General features: G+C 36.7%; 1 protein-coding gene across 6 annotated transcripts in view; it reads left to right on the top strand.

Moving 5' to 3' along the window:
- LOC136881988 (zinc finger protein interacting with ribonucleoprotein K) overlaps positions 1-21,342 on the top strand; it is a 97,424-nt gene that overhangs the window by 66,492 nt on the left and 9,590 nt on the right. For 4 of the 6 annotated variants that reach the window (XM_068229507.1, XM_068229508.1, XM_068229511.1 and 1 more), the window contains 2 exons: positions 15,714-15,839; positions 21,082-21,140. In XM_068229507.1, the coding sequence (XP_068085608.1) occupies positions 15,714-15,839; positions 21,082-21,140 (185 nt within the window). Of the gene's footprint in view, positions 1-3,010; positions 3,101-15,713; positions 15,840-21,081; positions 21,141-21,342 lie in introns of all 6 variants that reach the window. The other 2 variants (XM_067154464.2, XM_068229509.1) reach the window with 1 other exon arrangement.

Genomic DNA, 21,342 nt, shown 5'->3' with positions numbered 1-21,342 from the left:
AATATTTACTTAAAAAAATCATCTCAAATCCAATCAAAAATGAATGAGAAAGATGCTCTAACATCATATTATACTGAAAGAAAATGCAAAAGCATGCCTGTAGAATATATATAGAAAATATATTTTGGCTTGAAGAGATAATTCTCCTAGAATAAGACAATAACATCCCACTTTTGCCAAATAATGTCATCCATAGCCACACCCAAATTTGAGATGATCTAGGTACACTGGGACTCCTCTGGAATATCATGAAAATGACTACTGTACGATGCATATTGTACTTAGATCTACTGGCTCTCAAACATAACAGTAGTGTGGAATATGATGCCTACAACGCAGAGTTCTTGGTATCTATCCTTGGCAAAACATTAGTAAAATATCTCGCAGATTCCTATTCTACCTCATAGTCATATATGTAGCATATATTGAAGATTCAGTCTTATATTCCTCTCCGTCTATTCATATTTCCTCAAATACAATTACCCTGTATCATTATATGTGCACGAAGACTCTTGGTAGTCATAATCTCATGTCATAATTATATCATTTTATGAAAACTCTTTTTTGTTCCTTATAACCATGTATTAGAGTATACTATCCCAAGGATTACTTAATTTACATCACAGTAACCTTTATAACTTGCCATGATAACAAATATATCTCTCAGGACATCATTGTCGATCCAAGTAACATAACATTCTAAAAGAAAACCAAATCCCATGGCACTACAGCCCTTGAAGGGCCTTGGCCTACCAAGTGACCGCTGCTCAGCCCGAAGGCCTGCAGATTACGAGGTGTCGTGTGGTCAGTATGATGAATCCTCTTGGCCGTTTTTCTTGGCTTTCTAGACCGGGGCCGCTATCTCATCGTCAGATAGCTCCTCAGTTCTAATCATGTAGGCTGAATGGACCTTGAACCAGCCCTAAGGTCCAGGTAAAAATCAGTGACCTGGCTGGGAATCGAACCCGGGACCTCTGGGTAAGAGGCAGGTACGCTACCCCTACACCATGGGGCCGGCTACATCATTCCACCTACTAGATTCCAATGATGCTATATACCCTGAGCTTGCCTTTAAAATGATCCCTTCACTTCATTGCATTATTCCATTTACATATCATCTAAGATGGTGTATTTGATTCACATGTACAGCAAATACTCAATTTGCTAGGTCCTTCACTGAAATACTTTAGTTATTGTCCCGAAGTAGATAACACTTTAAAGATGTGGTTTCCCAAATCAAAATATAACAAGTAATTTATATAGATGACTTACTCTCCTCTTAATAGATTCATATCATAATCCATTTTATGGAGGATTATAGCACCTCCTTCACATTCGTAAATTTCATGATATTCTTGCATGGTAAAAGAAAATGTGTCAAACACTATACACTTCATCTTGAAAGAGAAAATTATCTACATATAGAAAGAGTATCACTCTGCCATTCAGCTCCCTGGATCTGGTGTCAGGCTGCATCCCCTCATTTCGGTGTCCTTATCCTGTGGATATTTATAGCATCATACACATCTTGATGACAATATTCTCATTCATTTTACACTAATTTCCTCCTCCGTGGCTTCTAAAATGAAGACCACACGTTAAAACATGCTTCTCAATCTTGGAACATTTCATGAGTAACACTTCTTTCACCTATATTACTCCCCTAATAAAGCCAAAAGTAATGCGAAACACTAACTCCAATATAAGTTTCCACTTTAAAATTACATTCTGTTATACTATACAGGCACTTGGAATCTTTTGAGAGTTGAAATCTCTTATTTTCATTGAGATGCAGAACAATGCACTCAATAACATTGATCTAATTTACTCCTGCAACTGTATGAGTCTTCACTTGATGTTGCCAGTAGCTTCTCCTGAATACAAATGATGCTGTAGGTCGTTGATGCTGTACAAATCTAGTGTTCACCGTGCTGATATCTTCCTGGGTCATCTCATTTTAAATCCACCATTGATGAAATCTTTTAAGCCATACTTCTCTTACTGTATCTGTCGTTGACATCTTCCCGCTCTTCTTAAACTTGATTCAGTCATCTTATTCACCTTTTTTAATAATTCAAATATTGATTTAAGATAATATTTTTTTACTTCCCAACATTCTGAAATTGTTTTTATACGTAATACTTTCATGTAAAGAGTTGCCATTTGAGTAGGTTGTGACATCACAGACTATACTGGTAGTATTCCCTTACTCTTTACTATTTAATAACCTTTTACACTGGCCTAAAAAGGACATCCTGGTTAGGGGTGCGCAACTGTGAGCTCGCATCCGGGAAATAGTGGGTTCGAACCCCACTGTTGGTAGCCCTGAAAATGGTTTTTCTGTGGTTTCCCAATTTCACACCAGGCAAATGCCAGGGCTGTACCTTAATTAAGGCCATGGCCGCTTCCTTCCCATTTCTAGGCCTTTTCTGTCCCATCGTCGCCATAAGACCTATCTGTGTTGGTGTTCCTAATTGATTATGTATGGGACATCATTGGACAACAACACCAGCGTCATCCACAATCGGCATTAACCGTCTCTGTATTGACTGACCAAGTGCAACAGGCATGGAACTTCATCCCACAAGCTGACATCTGGCACCTGCATGACATAATGCATGCATGTTTGCATGCCTGCATTCAACAATCAGCTGATTGCACCAGTTATTAATGGAGCAACATGGCACACTTGTAATGGCTTTTCTCATGTGGATATTAACCTGTAGTCTTGTACCTTTCATCAATTAAATATGTTACCTCAACAAATATATTGCCAAAATTTCCATATACTACATTTCTTATTTCATGGTGTTTGGATATTTTTTTTCCAACAGTGTATTTCAATTTAGACTGCTGATTGCTCCATAGTATTTAAATCTTTATGGGAAAATGGCTCAATATCTATACGAGGATATTATTGAAATAATCAGTGTTTAAGATATTAGTCTAAGGTTATCCCTAATGTGAATGCTGCAGCTGTTTCCATTGCCATTTGGCTTGTATTTTGCAGGTTTGTTTCTCAGATAGTATGGAGGAAACTGCATTTGTCAAATGTGAGCCTGCATGGTCGTCAGAAATAAAGGAAGAACCTTCTAACTTTGTAAGTAGACTATTACATTTAGGTATATTTCTCTAAGGATGGAGAGGATGATGGGTTTTAATTAACTACATTTTATCTATATAATGTCTTTTTCACATGGATAGACTCATGCTTCAACGATTCCAGTTCCCTTTTAGCTGCTTTGTGTTTTTTTTATATCTTTATGAGTTCCTTTCAGCTTTCCAGCTTTATGAATGCTAAAAATAGTGAATTTCTAAAAATGTATTACTTTGTGGGCTGTGAATATTAAAATGTAACCTAATGCCTTACTCCAGGAGCTTTTCATAGCATATAAATTACAATTTGTGAATATGCATATTTTGTTTCAGTATAATATTTTACTTGTCCAGTTCGTATCAAAGTTTGATAAAGGATAAGTAGAGGAGAGAGTAATATGGGCAGGAAAGGTGTACTGTTGAATCTAGTTAGTAAGTTTTTGAAGGGATCCCAGGATATCAATGTCATAAATGGTAAAATTGATAATGAAAACCTGAAATTTGCAATACATGACCTTTGACATTATTAATACTTCTTACCTGACACCAATTTTTACTCTTGTTTGAAGTACAATGTATGTGGTTGATGACTTTATTGGCTTTAATTTTGGAATTGTAATGCCCATCTTCTTTAGTCAAGTAATTTTATCATCATCAACTTCGAAACTTCATACATTTAACTTCACTGTGACAATTGCCTACATTACTTTTTATAATGTAGGAATCGGCTCAGGATCTAGATCATCCCCGTCCTCCTCCTCATCATCATCATAATTATCATCATCAGCCATTTGATGCTGTAAAATCACTGCAAGTCCCGTCTTGTCTGCTAAATGTGTTCCCTGAGTTCAAACATGAGTTCCACCATCCTAATGGCATGTTTGAAACTCACGTGTGTATGAACTTTTTTTAGAATGATGGAAACTGACTCTGGTGATTAAGTTTCCTTTTAGCACTTTTCCCATCTTCAATTAACTTTTACTAACAATTGTATTTAATGTTGGCCAAGTAATGTTTAACTTCCATGCTAAATCAACAGGGTTCATATTTGGAGTTTGATAGAACCTTACAGTAAAGCGATTATAATATCTATCATGTACACATTTGACAAAACTGTTTACACATAAAAACAAAGAAATGGAAAATGTTCCTCCTGGCGCCAATCATTACACTAAATATTATAATGTATTTCAGATAGTATTATTCATTGACTCATAATGAAGTCATTACTTAAAATCTACTTCTTCAGATAGGCTATCATTCATCTCATAACTAATAGTAAATTCTATGATGCTTCCTTGAGGCGAGTTTGATTTTAAGCCTACAATATTGATCCAACCGTTACAATGTTCGCTGGAGACACCGTATTTTTCCTTAAGTGTGTTGTATCCCTTTTTCTTCGTGGCATTTGCAATTTGGGAAATGTCACTTTGATGACGAGTTGAAGTAATTCTTTTAGTGATGCAAGGTTCCCAGTATATGAGCAAGAGTTTAGAACTATCTGCAGCAACACCAAATCAGTCTTCACCTGGCATCAGCATTGCACTTCCAACTGACATATTTTCAGTCATCGGAATGCCATCTCTCCATTCACTGCAGTTTAGAGATTTATGGTAAGCCCACTTATTTGCAACGGTGTGGTGTATGTACAGTAACACTTCTTTTCCTTCATGTTGTCTTTTACTCCATTTATCAAAAACGTTGGCCCTCAGTCTTTATTGTGCCTAACAAGCATTAATCAAACCTCTTCTGCCAAAATTTGACTCATTTTCTGTTCCATTCAATGTATGAATAATGTATCACCATGGAAATGCAGTGTAGAATACAGCAAGGGGTTTTCTTGTTTGTGCAAAACCTTACACAGGTTATCATGGTGCAGCTGCACCTCCAGACGAAAACAGAATTGTTGCAAATACTAAAAATTCTAGCCATTGTAGAACTTATCATTACAAAGTTGAAGTAATTCTTTTAGTGATCCTCTGGTGATGTTTTTTGTATCAGGCACAAACTTATTGGAGATCATATTTGGAGGTACTGTTTCAACTTGTTAAATTATACCTGGAAATACTTAAGTTTTCTGGATGACAAAATTTTGAGTAGCTTGAAAAATGCTGAAAAAGTGAAAATTTCAAGTGTGTTCCTTAATTTGCATTTGGCTTCAGGTGAGTTTATGTATATTTCATCCCAAAACAATTACTCATCGGTTTCAATTAGCTTCAGATTTTGCAAGGATATTATTGCCAGAAAAATAAAAAGTTACATATCAACTGAGTTGCTCTTTCAATGCACAATCAATCAATCAATCAATCAATCAATCAATCAATCTTGATCTACAATTAAGGCAGTTGCTCAGGTGGCAGATTCCCTATCTCTTATTTTCCTAGCCTTTTATTGAATGATTTCAAAGAAATTGGAAATTAATTAATCATCTTCATTGGTAAGTTATTCCAATCCCTAATTCCCCTTCCTATAAATGAAATATGCCCCAATTTGTCCTCTTGAATTCCAACTTTATCATTTTTATTGTATCTTTCCTACTTTTTTAAAGACATCACTCAAAATTATTCGTCTACTAATGTCATTCCACGTCATCTCTCCACTGATAGCTTGGAACATACCACTTAGACTAGCAGCTCATCTTCTTTCTCCCAAGTCTTCCCAGCCCAAACTTTGCAACATTTTTGTAACGCTACTCTTTTGTCGGAAATCACCCTGAACAATTCGAGCTGCTATTCTTTGGATTTTTTCCAGTCCTTGAATCAAGTTATCCTGGTGAGGGTCCCATACACTGGAACCATACTCTATTTGTGGTCTTACCAGAGACTAGTATGCCCTCTCATTTACATCCTTACTACAATCCCTAAACATCCTCTTAACCATGTGCAGAGATCTGTACCCTTTATTTACAGTCTCATTTATGTGATTACCCCAATTAAGATCTTTCCTTACAGTGATTCCCACAAGGAAGTTTCACCCCATCAGTTCAGTAATTAAAACTGGGAGGACTTTCCTATTTGTGAAACTCGCAACTTGACTTAATGCCGTTTATCACCATACCATAGCCTGCTGTCCGTCTCACAACATTATCGAGGTCATTTTTCAGTTGCTCACACTCTTGTAACTTATTTATTACTCTGTACAGAATAACATCAGTTGCAAAGTGCCTTATCTCTGATTCCTCTTCTTTACTCATATCATTTATAAATAAGAAAACATGAAGTTCCAATCATACTGCCTTGAGGAATTCCCTTCTTAATTATTGCAGGGTCAGATAAAGCTTTGCCTAATCTAATTCTCTGAGATCTAGCTACCCATTCAGTCACTCTTTTGTCTAGTCCAATTGCACTAATTTCTGCCATTTGTCTCCCATTATCCAACATATCAAATGCCTTAGACAGGTTAATCACAATACAGTCCATTTGACCTCCTGAATCCAAGACATCTGCTGTATCTTGCTGGAATCCGGCAAGTTGAGTTTCAGTGGAACAAGCTTTTCTAAACCCAAGCTGCCTTCTATTGAACCAGTTATTAATTTTGCAACATGTCTAATTTAATCAGAAAGAATGTTTTCCCAAAGCTTACATGCAATGCATGTCAAACTGACTGGCCTGTAATTATTAGCTTTATATCTATCACCCTGTCCTTTGTATACAAGCGCTACTATAGCAACTCTCCATTCATTTGGTGTAGCTCCGTCATGCAGACAATAATCAAATAAGTACTTCAGATATGGTACTAAATCCCAATCCATTGTCTTAAGTAAATCCCCAGAAATCTTATCAATTCTAGCCACTCTTCTAGTTTTCAACCTTTGTATCTTATTGTAAATGTCATTGTTATCATAGGTAAATTTTAATACATCTTTAGCATTAGTCACCTCCTCTATCTGGACATTATCCTTGTTACCAACAATCTTTACATACTGCTAACTGAATACTTCTTCCTTTTGAAGATCCTCACATACATATTCTCCTTGTTTATTAATGATTCCTGGAATGTCTGTCTTGGAACCTGCTTCTGCCTTAAAGTACCTATGTATACCCTTCATTATTCACTAAAATTTGTATGACTGTCAATTATTACTTGCTGTCATGTTATCCTTAGCTGCCTTCTTTGTTAGATTCAATTTCCTAGTAAGTTCCTTCAATTTCTCCTTACAACCACAGCCATTTCTAACTCTATTGCTTTCCAGGCTTCACCTCCTTCTTAGTCTCTTTATTTCTGTGTTATAATAAAGTGTGTCTTTACTATTCCTTACCACCTTTAAAGGTACACACCTGTTTTCATATTCCTCAACAATTGCATTAAACCCATCCCACAGTCTGTTTACATTATTATTTATCATTTTCCATTGATCGTAGTTACTTTTTGATAACTCCCTCATGCCTGCTTTATCAGCCATATGGTACTGCCTAATAGTCATATATTTAAGTCCTTCATTTCTATCACATTTTTAACTATGACAAAAACAACTTAATGATCACTAATACCATCTATTACATTGGTTTCTCTATAGAGCTCATCTGGTTTTAGCAGCACTATATCCAGTATATTCTTCCCTCTAGTTGGTTCCATCACTTTCTGAATCAGCTGTCCTTCCCATATTAATGAACTTATTTGCCATTTGATTGCCATGCTTCCTGTTGTTTGCATTACCTTCCCAACTCCTATTTTGGTAAATTGAAATCTCCCACTACAATCACATTCCTTTCCATGTCGTTTCCCACATAGCTGATTATCTTATCAAATAATTATGAATCAGCATCAGTGCTACCTTTTCCTGGTCTGTACACTCCTTTTATCTTTAGAAATGAATCTTACACCTAGAATTTCATATTTGTCATCTTTAACTTTTTCATAGCTTACAAATTCTTCTTTTACCAGAATGAATACTCCCCCTCCTAGCATTCCTATCCTATCTCTACAATACACACTCCAGTTAGGCATAGAATTTCAAGGATAATAATTGTAACACACTCTTCCATGAGAAAATTTCTGCATCCATTATATCATTCATTTCTCAGCCATGATTCAACTCCTATTACAATATTAAATTACTTAATTTTATTACTTTCTTTACAGTACTTCTACAGTTCAACACTAAAATTTTTGTCATCCCTACTTGACTTTCAGATCCCTGTACCTTTATCACTGCTTCCTAGACCACCATGTTTCCGTGAATATACCTCCCTATAACCCTTCTAAACAAATTTCCTAAATTAAACATACCACTGCAGTTTAAGTGAAGGCCATCATTGCACAGTTTCCTATCTCATATCCACCCATTAGGATCTAGAAATCTCACTCCCAGTTTCTTACATACCCACTCCATAGTCTTATTTAAATCCCCAATCACCTTCCAGTGAGTATCCCTCCTACACAGTATTCCATTGATAACAATCTCTGCTTCCTTAAACTGCACCCGTGCTGCATTTTCCAGATCCCACACATCCCCAACTATTTTGGTGCTGATACCAGCTTGCTTTACATTGTTGGATGAACGTGAAACACTACCACCTTTCCTTTCCCTTTTTCTTCTCTTCTACTTTCTTCAACATCTGCCTCAACCTAATTTCTGGATAACACTCTAACCTGCTCATTCCAAGGCTCTTATCTATGCAGATATGGAGGCATGTTTACATGTCTTTCCTTTGTGAATCAAAATGGTTGTTGGCAAATTAAGTTTTAACAGAACCTTACTTATTGTTAGCATACATGCTGGAAAATAATGACAAATTTATGTTTAATCATGAGTAAGTAAATTCATGTCCTCATATTCTTCTGGATGGCTCAACTCTTTTGAGATACATCCCAATGGAGGTGAGCTGCATGTCCTTTTTTACACTCCTGCTAGTTTTCAGTTTCTGGCAGTATCAGAAATTGAACTCAAGCTTCCAGGGATGGTTGCTAGAAGCACTAATGTTATACTGTGTATTTACCTTTAACCACAACTGCATTGTCAGTGATGTGCTCAGCACCAAAAGATGTGTCTATAGCTAGACTGTTTAGTGCCATGTGAATTTCTTCTCTGTTTATGAATTGGTAACATATGTGTCTCAATATACAGTATCTCTTTCAAATTCTGTTGCTTTAGTTGGATGTATATGCTTGAACACATCGTGTAGTTTTCTGTGGATTACTAGAAACTAATAAAACACCACATCAGGAAAGATATGCATTTCTGCTCTTCAATAAAGAACAGTCTTCATGGCTTTCTTTTGTTGATTATAACCATGATATTATGTTATCTGATACTCAAATTCTTCTCTTTATTTTGTCCCATTTTATAGCATATTCAAGGTTTGATACTCCTTGTATATCTCTGTTACCTTGATATTGTCCATATTCGTATTCCTTTCATCCCTTCTTGATTTCTCCTAGTTTTGTCAGTATTACTCCTTTTTTATTCCTCACAAATCCTGTGTTCACCATTTCTTTCCTACAGATTCTTATAATCCAAATAATAACTTTTTTACACAGTTAAAATCTTCCTTTACATCCCGGCTGAATGTTTTCTAACTTTCCTTCCCTGTTTTTGGCTACTACTTCTTTTCAAACTCTTTTTGCTTCCACGTATTTGGCTCTACTCTCTTCAATATATTATAATTTTCATTCCTTCAAAGTTTTCTTCTTTTTCATTATTTTATCTTTCACTCTATCATTCCACCATGTTGTCTCATTCTCTCTTAGCTTTCCTGATGTTCTGCCACACATTTTCACTGCACACCTTGCAAATGCAGTCTTAAAATAATTCCATTTCTGATCAACCAGACCATTACCTGTTCTTGGTGTCAGGTTTTGTCATTCTTTCCTGAACTCTTCCTGAATCTCCTTTTCCTTCAGTCTCCAGACCCTAATCTTTCTCTTTTTCTTGTAGTTTTGTGACCTTGTCTACTTTCAACTTTGCTGTCTCTGCTCTATGGTCATCCCCAAAGGCTTCCTTGGACATAGCTGTAACATCCATAAGATCTTTTGCACTAATATGTAATCAGTCAACATTTACTTACTCCAGTCTCCTCATCCATACCTAGTAATCTTCTGGTTATCTTTCTTCCTGGACCATGTTTCTCTTGCTATTAGTTCCTCAGGCAGCAGTCCATTAACATATCTTCTTGATTACTGTTGCCATTTCCATATGGCCCCCGAATCTCTTCTCTTCCCACTTGTGTGTTTAGGTCTCCCATTATAATTACTTCATTGTCTTATATGTATTTCTCCACTTCAAGGAATTGTTCTATATTCTCTTCTTCACTGCCAGTTTGTGAAGCATATACTTGGAAGATATCTCATGTTTCTGTCTCAAACTGTATCCTTGCTGTGATCATTCTGTCATTGATCTTCTTTACCTCCTCCACATATTTCAGGATATCCTTTCTAATGATCATTCCTACTCCATTTACTGCATCCTGTCCTCCACTGTAAAAGAGCCTACATCCCTTCTTCAGTTTTCTTTCCCCTCTTCCTCTCCATTTTGTTTCACTGAGACCAAGGATGGCTATGTCCTTCTCTTTCATGAACTTGTAGGTATGGTCAAGAACAATTATTTACTTTGCATAATAACTTATTTTTAATACACCTTTCTTTTCAATGAATCAAAAAAGTACAAAGGATCACTTTATAATCAATTCCAGAATTCAATAAAATAATAATCTACAGTAATTCCACTGCTTTCCCTCAGGAAATATATACTGACTTTGTTTCTTGGTTCCTATAGCTCATGCCAGTCATCGTAAGTCTATATGGTGTCTTGGTTGGCAGCCATCTTACGTCCAACAGGGTCCTACAAACTCTATCAGCTCTTGAGACTTGTCTGTCAGGGTTAGGATATTGACTGTCCCAGTTTGGATATATTTTGATTCTAGTTGCCCATTTGTCACCTGAAGAACTATGGACCACCTGCAGGGGATGTCCTAGCACGATAAATGATGATAAATTATGAATTCCAATTTGTAAATATGCATATTTTGTTTCAGTATATTATTTTTGTTGTCCAGTCTATATTGAAGGCTGTCTAGGGGAGAAAGTAAAATGGGCAGGGAATATTTGCAGTGGAATCTCATTAGTACCTTTTCGAAGGGATCCAAGAATTTGGAGGTCTTAGATGAGAAAACATGAAAACAAAATCATGAAGTTTGCATTATATTGTTGTAATACCTCTTACCTCAGAGTCAGACATGAATATTTATACTGATTTCAAATACATATGTATGGTTGATTGAATTGAATGTTTGAATTTTAAAATTGTTCTGTACATCTTGTTTAGTAATTTCATTGTCATCTAATTCAAAACTACACATGTATCAATTCACTATGTCTGTTGCCTCCATTTACCAGAGGGATTGGCTCCAGATGTAGCTGCTCATCATCATTGTCATCATTATCAGCCATCCAATGCTTTAAAATCATCAAATAAGGTACACCGGGGTAAGTGTAAATTCGGGGGAAGTGGAACCCATGGCTATTGTCGCATGGAGAATATATATGAAGTGGCGTTACTTGCGAGAATTTCATCTTGCTACTTTTGATAACACGCGGGAATTGCTGCATACCTAAAACTCTCGTCAATAAAGCTGTAATACACTACTCTTTGGATGTGCGTCGTTTACACTCCTAGTGTGAGCTAGTGCGACATATGGTTTTATGATTGCTACGGCAAGAAGTGTAGAGATTTTTTTTAGGTTAAACCAGTAAGTATGATTTAAATAATATCTTAACATGCTGTAATAGTGTAGTAGATGAAATTTGGTTACTATGAGTGAAATAAGTATAGGTTCCTCTTGCCCCAGATTAAATTGTCACTGGGGTAAGTGCAACCCATTAGGTTCCACTTCCCCCATCAAGTTAGTAATCAAACCACTTGTTCCATTTGTTCCAGAAATGGTGCGTACATACGTTCGTAAAACTGAACCTCCATCATATTCCAAGGATGATCTGAAGATTGCTGTGAACGTAGTTAAAAGTGGACAATTAACATTATATAGGGCTGCAAAAACATACAAAATACCTAAACCAACATTATTTAAACATGTCAAAGGACAAAGAGGTGTTAAAAGTGCGACTATGGGTAGACCTACTGCTATCCCTTATGAAGAAGAGAAGATAATTGCTGATGGTATCAAAACAATGGAGAAGTGGGGTTTTGGTCTCTCAAAAAGAGAAGTTTTAGACACCATAGGACGCTATGTAAATGAAAATAATATTGTGACCCCGTTCAAGAATGGAGTACCAGGTGACGATTATTTTAGCAGGTTCAAGAAGACATTTAATCTGAGCCAGAAGAAACCTCAAAGTGTAGAAGTAGCTAGAAAAAGAAGTATGGACCCTTTTGTCATTTCAACCTATTTTAAACTCCTGAAAGAAGTCACCGATGGCGTTCCTCCGTCGCAGATTTATAACACCGACGAAACCAGTTTTTGTTTGGACCCAAATAGAATCAAGGTCGTAGGTGAAAAAGGAACTGCTGCCCATAGAGTAACAAGTGGTCCCGGGAAAGAAAATATCACAGTGTTAATGGGAGGAAATGCTGCTGGAGGGAAACTGCCACCACTAATTGTATTCAAGGGGAAGAATGTATGGGACTCATGGATTGCAAAAGAAGGAGAAGAGTATCCTGGCATGACTTATGCAGCTACAAAAAATGGATGGATGGAAACTAACACATTCAATAACTTCTTTGAGAACAATTTCTTAAAGAATATTCCCTCTGAAAGACCAGTAATTTTGATCTATGATGGCCATAGTTCACACCTTGGTATCTCTCTTGTTCAAAGAGCTAAACAAGAGAATGTAGTGATATTGAAGTTACCACCACACACAAGCCATGTTCTCCAGCCAATGGATCTAAGTGTATTCAAGCCCTTGAAATTAAAGTGGGACAAAGAACTCATAAAATGGCAACGAAAAAATTATGGTTATAAGTTACCAAAATCAACGTTTGCATCCATCATATCGAGAATTTGGTCAGAACTAGATCCTACTATTCTACGGAGTGGATTTGAAAAGGCTGGGGTATTTCCATGTTCCAGTGCAGTAATCCCGAAAGAAAGTTATGAACCGCAAGTCTATAGGAGATGGTTAGGTTTGCAACAAGGTCAAAGCAATGTAACTCATCAGTCATCAACAATTACCCTTGCAGAAGTTCTTCCATCTTTGACATCAGAAGTGTCATGTGAAGAAATTCCCCAAGCTCTGCCATTATCAGTATCTAATGATAAAACTCCCCCAGCTCGGCCATCAACATCGGATTCCAATGATATTGCTTCCCCAGTATCAACATCAAGCACACAAAGGGTCTCATTTGAAGAGTTGCTTCTAGAGCAAGTAAAACAAGCAGCAAGAGTCACTCATGGAAGAAAAAGAATCTGTGGAGGGGCAGAAGTTATCACGTCAGAGGAGGCATTTCTAAAGCTGAAAGAAAGTGAAAGGATAAAGTCTGAAAAGCAAGTGAAAAAACCCAAAAAGACAACAGTGAATCATGAGGAAAGTAGTGATGAAGATAATGCTGAAGAATGCACAAATGACTTGGACGATTTTGAACTGGAAGACGAGATCAAAGAAATGAATGATGAACATAACTTCACAAATGTAATGCAGAGAGATTTATCAACAGCGCAGGTGGGTGATTGGATTCTTACAAAATTTTGTCATAAGAAAAAAATCAAAATGTATGTTGGACAGCTGACGGAAAAGGAGCCATGTCTGGAAGTGAAATTTGCTCGAAGAATTCGCTCAACATCAACATTTCATTGGCCCAACATTGAGGACAAGAGTATAATTCAACCTGAGGAAATTTTTTTATATCTACCACCTCCAGCATTTGAAAAGCGAGGCACATTCAAATTTGATATCTCATTTGATTCTTATAATGTTGGTTAAATATATGAAATGTATGAAAATTAAGGAGAAATTACATTTCTATTAGTATTGTATGTCACATTGAATTATTTCCACTTACCCCATTGATATTTCTGTGATATATGGTACATTAACAGGCCTTAGGTTCCACTTTCCCCAAGCATCGGGGCAAGTGTAAACGCTGACCAAGATTTATGTTTTGCGTTCCAGAATGGAAACCATTAAAATATGTCTGCATTTTAATTCATCTGAACTTAGAGCATCCTTTTCTGAACCATTATGTAGAATGTTAATAAAATTGAATGGCAAATCAATGTACACTTGCAAATAGAATGTCAACTATATAAATATGCGGTTCCACTTACCCCGGTGTACCTTACCATACTCTATGCTAAATATGTTGCATGAGCTTGAACCATAGTACCATGCTTGTACAAACAAATTTAGAAGAAACTGTTCCAATTCTGGAAGGTGACCCTTGTGATTATATGTTCTTACTTCAAGAGCAGTTTCAATCAATTCACTTTTACTAACAATCATATTATGTTAAGGATAACAGGGGAATGCTTAACTCTTGTGCTAAATCCACTCTCTTCATATTTGGATTACATGGGATAAAATTAATTATTAAAGCCTGTTGTATTGTAAAGAATACAGTTTGAAGAACCTTAAAATAGGAGTTTATGAATTATTGCTAATTTTCCTACATAATTTTCTTCAAATGGAACCAAAGTCTTCTGCTAGCTATCATTGTCTGTGACTAGGTAATTTATGGCAGGTGGTGTAGTTCCAAGGCCCTCTGCTATGAGTTGTGTTGCAGATGTGACCATTACTAGCTCTATAATGCTAGAATCACAATCTTCAAGCATTAGCGCTGTTACTTCGGTGGCATGAAATGACTTCAAGGTGTGACTTAGTTACAGATTTGTTTGCTGTATAAAATGTGGGTATGTATGTTGTGTTTTAAGCCTGAAGGCTAGTTTTACCCTCATCAGCTCTCATAGATGACTTAGGCATCACTGAAGGGGCATATTAGGGAATTTAGGGAGTGAGGTAGTTTCCCGTTGCTTTCCATGCTGAGCCAGAAGTTGCTGTTATATATTAGTCTGCCAAGCCCACTGAAATGAATGCATCAACCAATGCTATGAGCAACATGTTCACATCATTCATAACAGGAACTGTCTGCATAAGGAATGACATTACTAGCATCCCTCATACCTCAGTCACTTCTATATTGTCAAAGCCAAGGATGAGACTGAGACAGGTCAATGAAAGTAACACATTTAATTTAATCTGTACCAGAAGACACAGTGCACTGTTAACACTAGGTCTTGACAGCAAAGGCAAAAATGTGAATATATATGAAATAAGTGGTTATGCATTAATGGTATAAATTCTTTTAGACCTTTAAAAATCAATTTCTGTAAATAAATCATACACCTATGAGATTATAACAACCTATTGAAATCTAAGGTTATTCAGAAGTGAGTTTGTTAAAAATAATTTTACAGGATTTAGCTGTATTAGGTAATAACTATGATATTTCATTCAGTGTCATGTCTTGTTTTCTGGAACCTTCTTTCTCACTCTTTTACTGTTTAAGCCATTAGTTTGCTAAACCAAACTGTGGTTATGATCTGATATGTTTCTAAGATTTGAAACTTGTCTCAAGATCCAATAAATTATCATAAAGCTGTATTCTTTGAAGAGTTGTGAAGACATTACAACATACTGAGAGCCTTTTCTTTTCTTTTTCTCTATAGGAGCAAACTGCCATTCTGTCTTCTGACAACCAAGTGAAGATAAAAGAAGATCCAAATGCTGTAGTTTCTGATCAAATTTCAGAAGAGGTTGATATAAAATTGGTCAAGGAACATTTTTCTGATGAGGTACTTTTTACTTATTGATTGATTCCTGCTCATTTCGTGTTTTAAATAAGACCTGAACAATTCTGTAACATGATATTTTTAGCAGAGCTTATTTTATTAACCCTAGAACTGTCGAATATTCAACAATTTGTTGCTACTGTAGTGGCACTTTCGAATATTCAACATGTTCATATTTCATTATGTAATTTCCTTGATTCTTAAACAGATGTCATGACAGTCTATTTTTTTTCGTTCTCATTGTTCACAACAGCCAAGAGTTCAGTTTCATCAGTATTTACAACCTCTTTAGGCTTAATTTCATGGAAATAAATGAGTGCAGTGTTCGACCATCTGTTTGAGCGCCATTTCTGTAATGTTTGTAAACAAACCTTCACGGGCTCTGCTTTACTATTCTATTTAATTTTATTTCGTAGATTTCCATTCCTTGCAAGTTATTTACTTCTGTATATATCTTGTTATTTGATTGATTGTATACAGTTTTAGTGCAGTGTCTATCTAAATATGGCATCTTCATTACGGAAGATTAGTGATGAAGTGTGGTGAAATTTGTTAGAAGATGAAATTGACAGATCTGACTTTGAAGATAATGAGGATGAAGCAACAGATTTCAAATTGGATTCAGAATATTTACGAACTATTTCTTCACATCAAATATTGGAAAGTGAAAGTGATGACAAGCCTGTCATACCGCAACCTAATGTAACAATATGGTCTAAGGTCACGCCTCCTGAGCAAAGCATGCCAATACATTTTCCCCAATATTTTCAAAAATATACCTCACAGAGTGATGAAACCTTTGCTGGTATATTACAGGTGTATTATTGACAATCTGTATATCTCAGTTTGTTTGCTACATGTTTCAGTTTTATGTACATGTGATCAAAATTATTATGTTGAATTAAGGAATTGCATTTCTTGAACAGACTGGAAATTTTTCTTGTCAAAACATTTATGCAATTTCGTGTCAGCAGGCAATCTTCATTGTATTAGCTTTATGTAGGTACATAAAACTTTGTAGATTTATTTCATATCTTGTGAATATCTTGTGTTTTATTTGGACAAGTACAAGCTGCCAAATATGGCTGCCACCACAAGATTTAACATTGCCAGTTCTACCTAGGCTAACATAACTACAGTAGATACTGTGCAATATGAGTGTACCTCAACTTGGTTGAACTGTTTTTTAAATTTCATTTTAATTCCTTTTTTTTTTTTTGTGGGAAACTAAATCTCATGATTGTGTGGTAATGCTTTAATGTATATCCCCTTTAGTAGTTGTAGCTTGCGAGTATGATGTGGAGACCTGCGAGTACCAACAGAAGGTGAAATTGCTTACACCCATTTATGCCAAGCTCCTCACATTCAGCTTCCCTATCCACCCTACCCAAGTGGTCTTGTTTATTCTTGCGACAATAGTATTCAGTTTGGGAGTCCTAGTGTCTAACGTTAGCATGCCTTTCATGGCTCTTTCCTTACTTTTGTCGGTACCTTCATTTTTGAAGGTTCAGATGACCTTATTTTTCTCCTCTGATTTGGTTTTACTTCCCCTTAATTCAGTTATCACTGAGCGAGTTGGCAATGTAGTTAGGGTTGTGCAGCTGTTAGCTTGCATTCTGGAGATAGTGGCAGCCCTGAAGATGGTTTTCTGTTGTCTCCCATTTTCACACCAGGCAAATGCTGGGACTGTTACTTAATTAAGGCCATAGCTGCTTCCTTCCCAACCTAACCCTTTCCCATCATTTTATTTTGTTTTTTACTTAACCCTTTCCCACGGAATATCTTTGACTCACTGTCGGGCGAAACCTAGAGTAATAATTTACTTGTCATGTATAGTTGTGGAGTACCTTCAGTAACTAATTTATTCTGTAAAAACCACTTAAGATATCACTTTCAAATTTGTAACAATGGAAAATACACTATAGTTATTTTAAAATGATACAATGAGATCACCTAATTACACGCAAGACCCCCTCCCCATTCAGAATTATACATCAGAAAGCATCCAATATGGTGCATAATGTTAAATTGCTTGTTCTTCAAGTCAGTCTAAATTGCTGGACATGATGGGGTTCTTATTTTCTTGGTAATGCAGAGAATGTAGGAATTCACCCTGAAACTCCCAATTTAATTCATTTTCGGGATCAGTCAGATGAAGATATTTAGATAGCAAATCGTGCTTCCTCTCGGGCATACAAACTATAAACAATTTTTGACTGAATGGGATTGGAACATAAATTGACATTAGTTGATATAGGCTAATATGTAATTAAGTAGAGGCTCATAGACCAAAACAGATTTAACTGAAGAATTAAAACTGATAATTATGTTTTTTACAAGTAGGCCTAATATTTTTAAAGCAGACGGTACCTGAATGAACATTTCCTGTCCTGTGCCGTATTTCGATTTCTCTCAGATTCATATCCTGTCCCAAATGCTTCCCATACCATTTTTATTATCATACCTACTTCAAACTCACTACCATTGCATTTGTCAACATATTGATCTAATTTGTAACAAATATCCTCCGCATTCAACTGGTTATGAGCAGCCATGTTGCTGCAATGTGTTTACATTCAGTCAGCTGTCTGTTCTATTTAAGAAAACGTATAAAAGAACACTTTATTTTAGGATTCCATGCATGCCAGTAGTATCTAGGAAGCGTAGGGAATTCACTGGTTCCAAAAAGTTATATATTTAGCAGACAGATGGCGGACGAAGTCGGTTTGAAAGTCGAGTACGCTTTACTACGCAACCCGCGGGAGACAATGTGCGACTCCAGTATACTTTACTACGCAAGAGTTAAACAGATAACCAAAAAAAAAAAAAAATTACAAGTATCATTGCCATCATAGTCACCTCCCGGTCTTTTTCTTGGCTCTCTTATTCTGCAACAGTTTTGTCCAATGGATTTTCTTACAGCTTTACTTACATTTTGGTGAAGAAGTCTCTTTCAAAGATAATTATTTGCACGTTTATCATTTAGACATGGGCACTATCTTTCTTTGCAATGCCAACATTATTCATCTGAAGTAGTCTCATTGATTGTACAAATGGTTTACTAAACATACATGGAAAGATTTCTTTTTGCTTTGCAAGTTGCTTTACGTCGCACCGACACAGACAGGTCTTATGGCGACGATGGGACAGGAAAGGGCTAGCAGTGGAAAGGAAGTGTCTGTGGCCTTAATTAATGTACAGCCCCAGCATTTGCCTGGTGTGAAAATGGGAAACCATGGAAAAACATCTTTAGGGCTGCCAACAGCAGAGTTCGAACCCACTATCTCCCGAATGCTGGATACTGGCCGCACTTAAGCGACTGCAGCTATCGAGGTCGGTCATGGAAAGATTGAAACAGGCTTTTTGAATACTGTGATGTACCATGCACAAATGGTCATTCAATAATGGGCTGTTAGAACCAAGAATGGCATGGTAAACTGATGGTCCATACATCAGGAAGTAGGCAATGTGTATTTCTCCATGGGACAAGTTGTTAAATATTTTTAATTATTTAGCATTTGGCATGTGTGCCACCTTTTAATATTAAGTTATCTCATGCCTTGAAGTGTTAAGGTTGTTTAAAAAAAAACTATTTTAACTTGCAAAGGAAGATTTTTCAACCATGCCGGATAGTCTGCTTGGCGGCTTCACAATTATACCCCAATGATAACACTTTACCCATTTTTTATGAATGTGCGGTACCTGGATTTTAAACCTGATTAGTTTCTCTGAGCCAAGGATGGTGGTCCTAAAGTTTCGCATAGCCGTGTGCTTGCATTTGGGAGATGATGGGTTCAGATCTCACCATTGGCAATTATGGAGATGTTTTTCAGTGGTTTCCTATTTTCACATGAGGCAAATGCTGGGGCTGTAACTTAATTAAGGCCACGGTTGCTACCTTTCCAGTCCTAACCATTTCCCCTTCTTGTATTGCCGAAAACCTGTGATCTGATAGTGTGACGTTAAACCACTAGCAAGAAAAAGTGGTCCTTCAAAGAAGATGGAGACTAGGAAATTCCTTCTTCGCATGCATGATAATGTGCAGAACAAGGATGACTGTTTTGTTCATGTTGACAAAATGTGGAATTCCTTCCTGCTAATATCTAAGGTTTTTATGCCTTGAATGATGATGATGATGATGATGGTTGTTGTTTACAGGGGCCTAATATCTAAGGTCATCAGCCCGTTTATGCCTCGAAAATGAAAATCCGCAGCCCATTTTCAGTCGTTTGACTGGGTCTGGAATGGAATGAACGAAGCCCCCATCTAGCGGTGAGGATAGGAATTGTGCTGGCTGCCGAAGCCTCTCGGACTCCTCTGGGGCCATGATTAATGAATGAAAGATGAAATGAAATGATACTGGAGAGTGTTGCTGGAATGAAATATGACAGGGAAAACTGGAGTACCCGGAGAAAAGCCTGTCCCACCTCCACTTTGTCCAGCACAAATCTCACATGGCGTGACTAGGATTTGAACCACGGAACCCAACAGCGAGAGTCCGGCATGCTGCCGCCTGAGCCACGGAGGCTCTCCCTTTAGGCCTTATCTGAGATTAAATTCCATGTGTTTTACCCTTCTATGAGAGTAGGTTAATCATCGGATTGGTGTGATATGACAAGATCCTGGTGTCTCGTTCACATTTGAGGCACCAGTGCAGACTTTGAGATAAAATACGACGACAGTGGACTAGAGGAGATACATACCTTGACTTTTTATATTGCATGTTTGCTGGCCCTTTATGTAAAAAGCTACGTTCTGTGATGGGAAACGATTTAATTTCACTGACTGAAAATGGTTTAGTAAGTTTTGTACTGTTATATTATCACAGTGATCAGCACATTATGAGGAGACAACAAGAGATATGGGTATGTTACAATCGGATGTTGTACGTCCACTTGTAAAGTATAATCAGTTTAATTGTGCATAGATTACAGAGACATTTATAGTTTATGTAATGAGAAGTTTGGTATTTATGATGAATATATGAGAGTTTTCATAATGATTGGTCAGCAGTCTCTTGTTGTCCAAATGTGGCATGAGAGCACTCTCCCCTTGTATTGGGGTATATATTATTTATTTCCTGAAGACTAGAAACCTTTCCACTTCTGTACTTTGCATGGTCTGTTAATTTGAACTAGCCATCTTCTTTCTGGTCAACCTCTATGTCTTTTGCCTTCCAATCAAATCCCCATGATCCATTAGATGTATGTTGTAATTGAACAAACATCATCTTTACTTTCCTTAGGATGAGGTGGGGGAAGTTCACAATGAAGAGAGTCAGAGCAGTGCAGGGTCATCTCTTGGGTAAGTGTTTGTCTAATTTCAGTTTCGTCACAGAAAGTTAGTGACATTTTGGAGTAAGTATTCCCTGCATCAGTGGTGTATTTTCCCGGATATTGAGCCACTGTTGGAGGTTCCGTGTTCAGATAATCTTATCTGCCCATGTCCACATTTCTGTTCCATCTTCCTTCCTGTAATCATTCATATCAGGCTGCAGTTTTCATTT

The sequence above is a fragment of the Anabrus simplex genome, chromosome 10 (assembly GCF_040414725.1).
Source record: "Anabrus simplex isolate iqAnaSimp1 chromosome 10, ASM4041472v1, whole genome shotgun sequence".
Taxonomy (NCBI): Eukaryota; Metazoa; Arthropoda; class Insecta; order Orthoptera; family Tettigoniidae; genus Anabrus; species Anabrus simplex.
The sequence above is the reverse complement of the archived record's forward strand: the minus strand, read 5'-3'. Positions and strand labels throughout refer to the sequence as shown.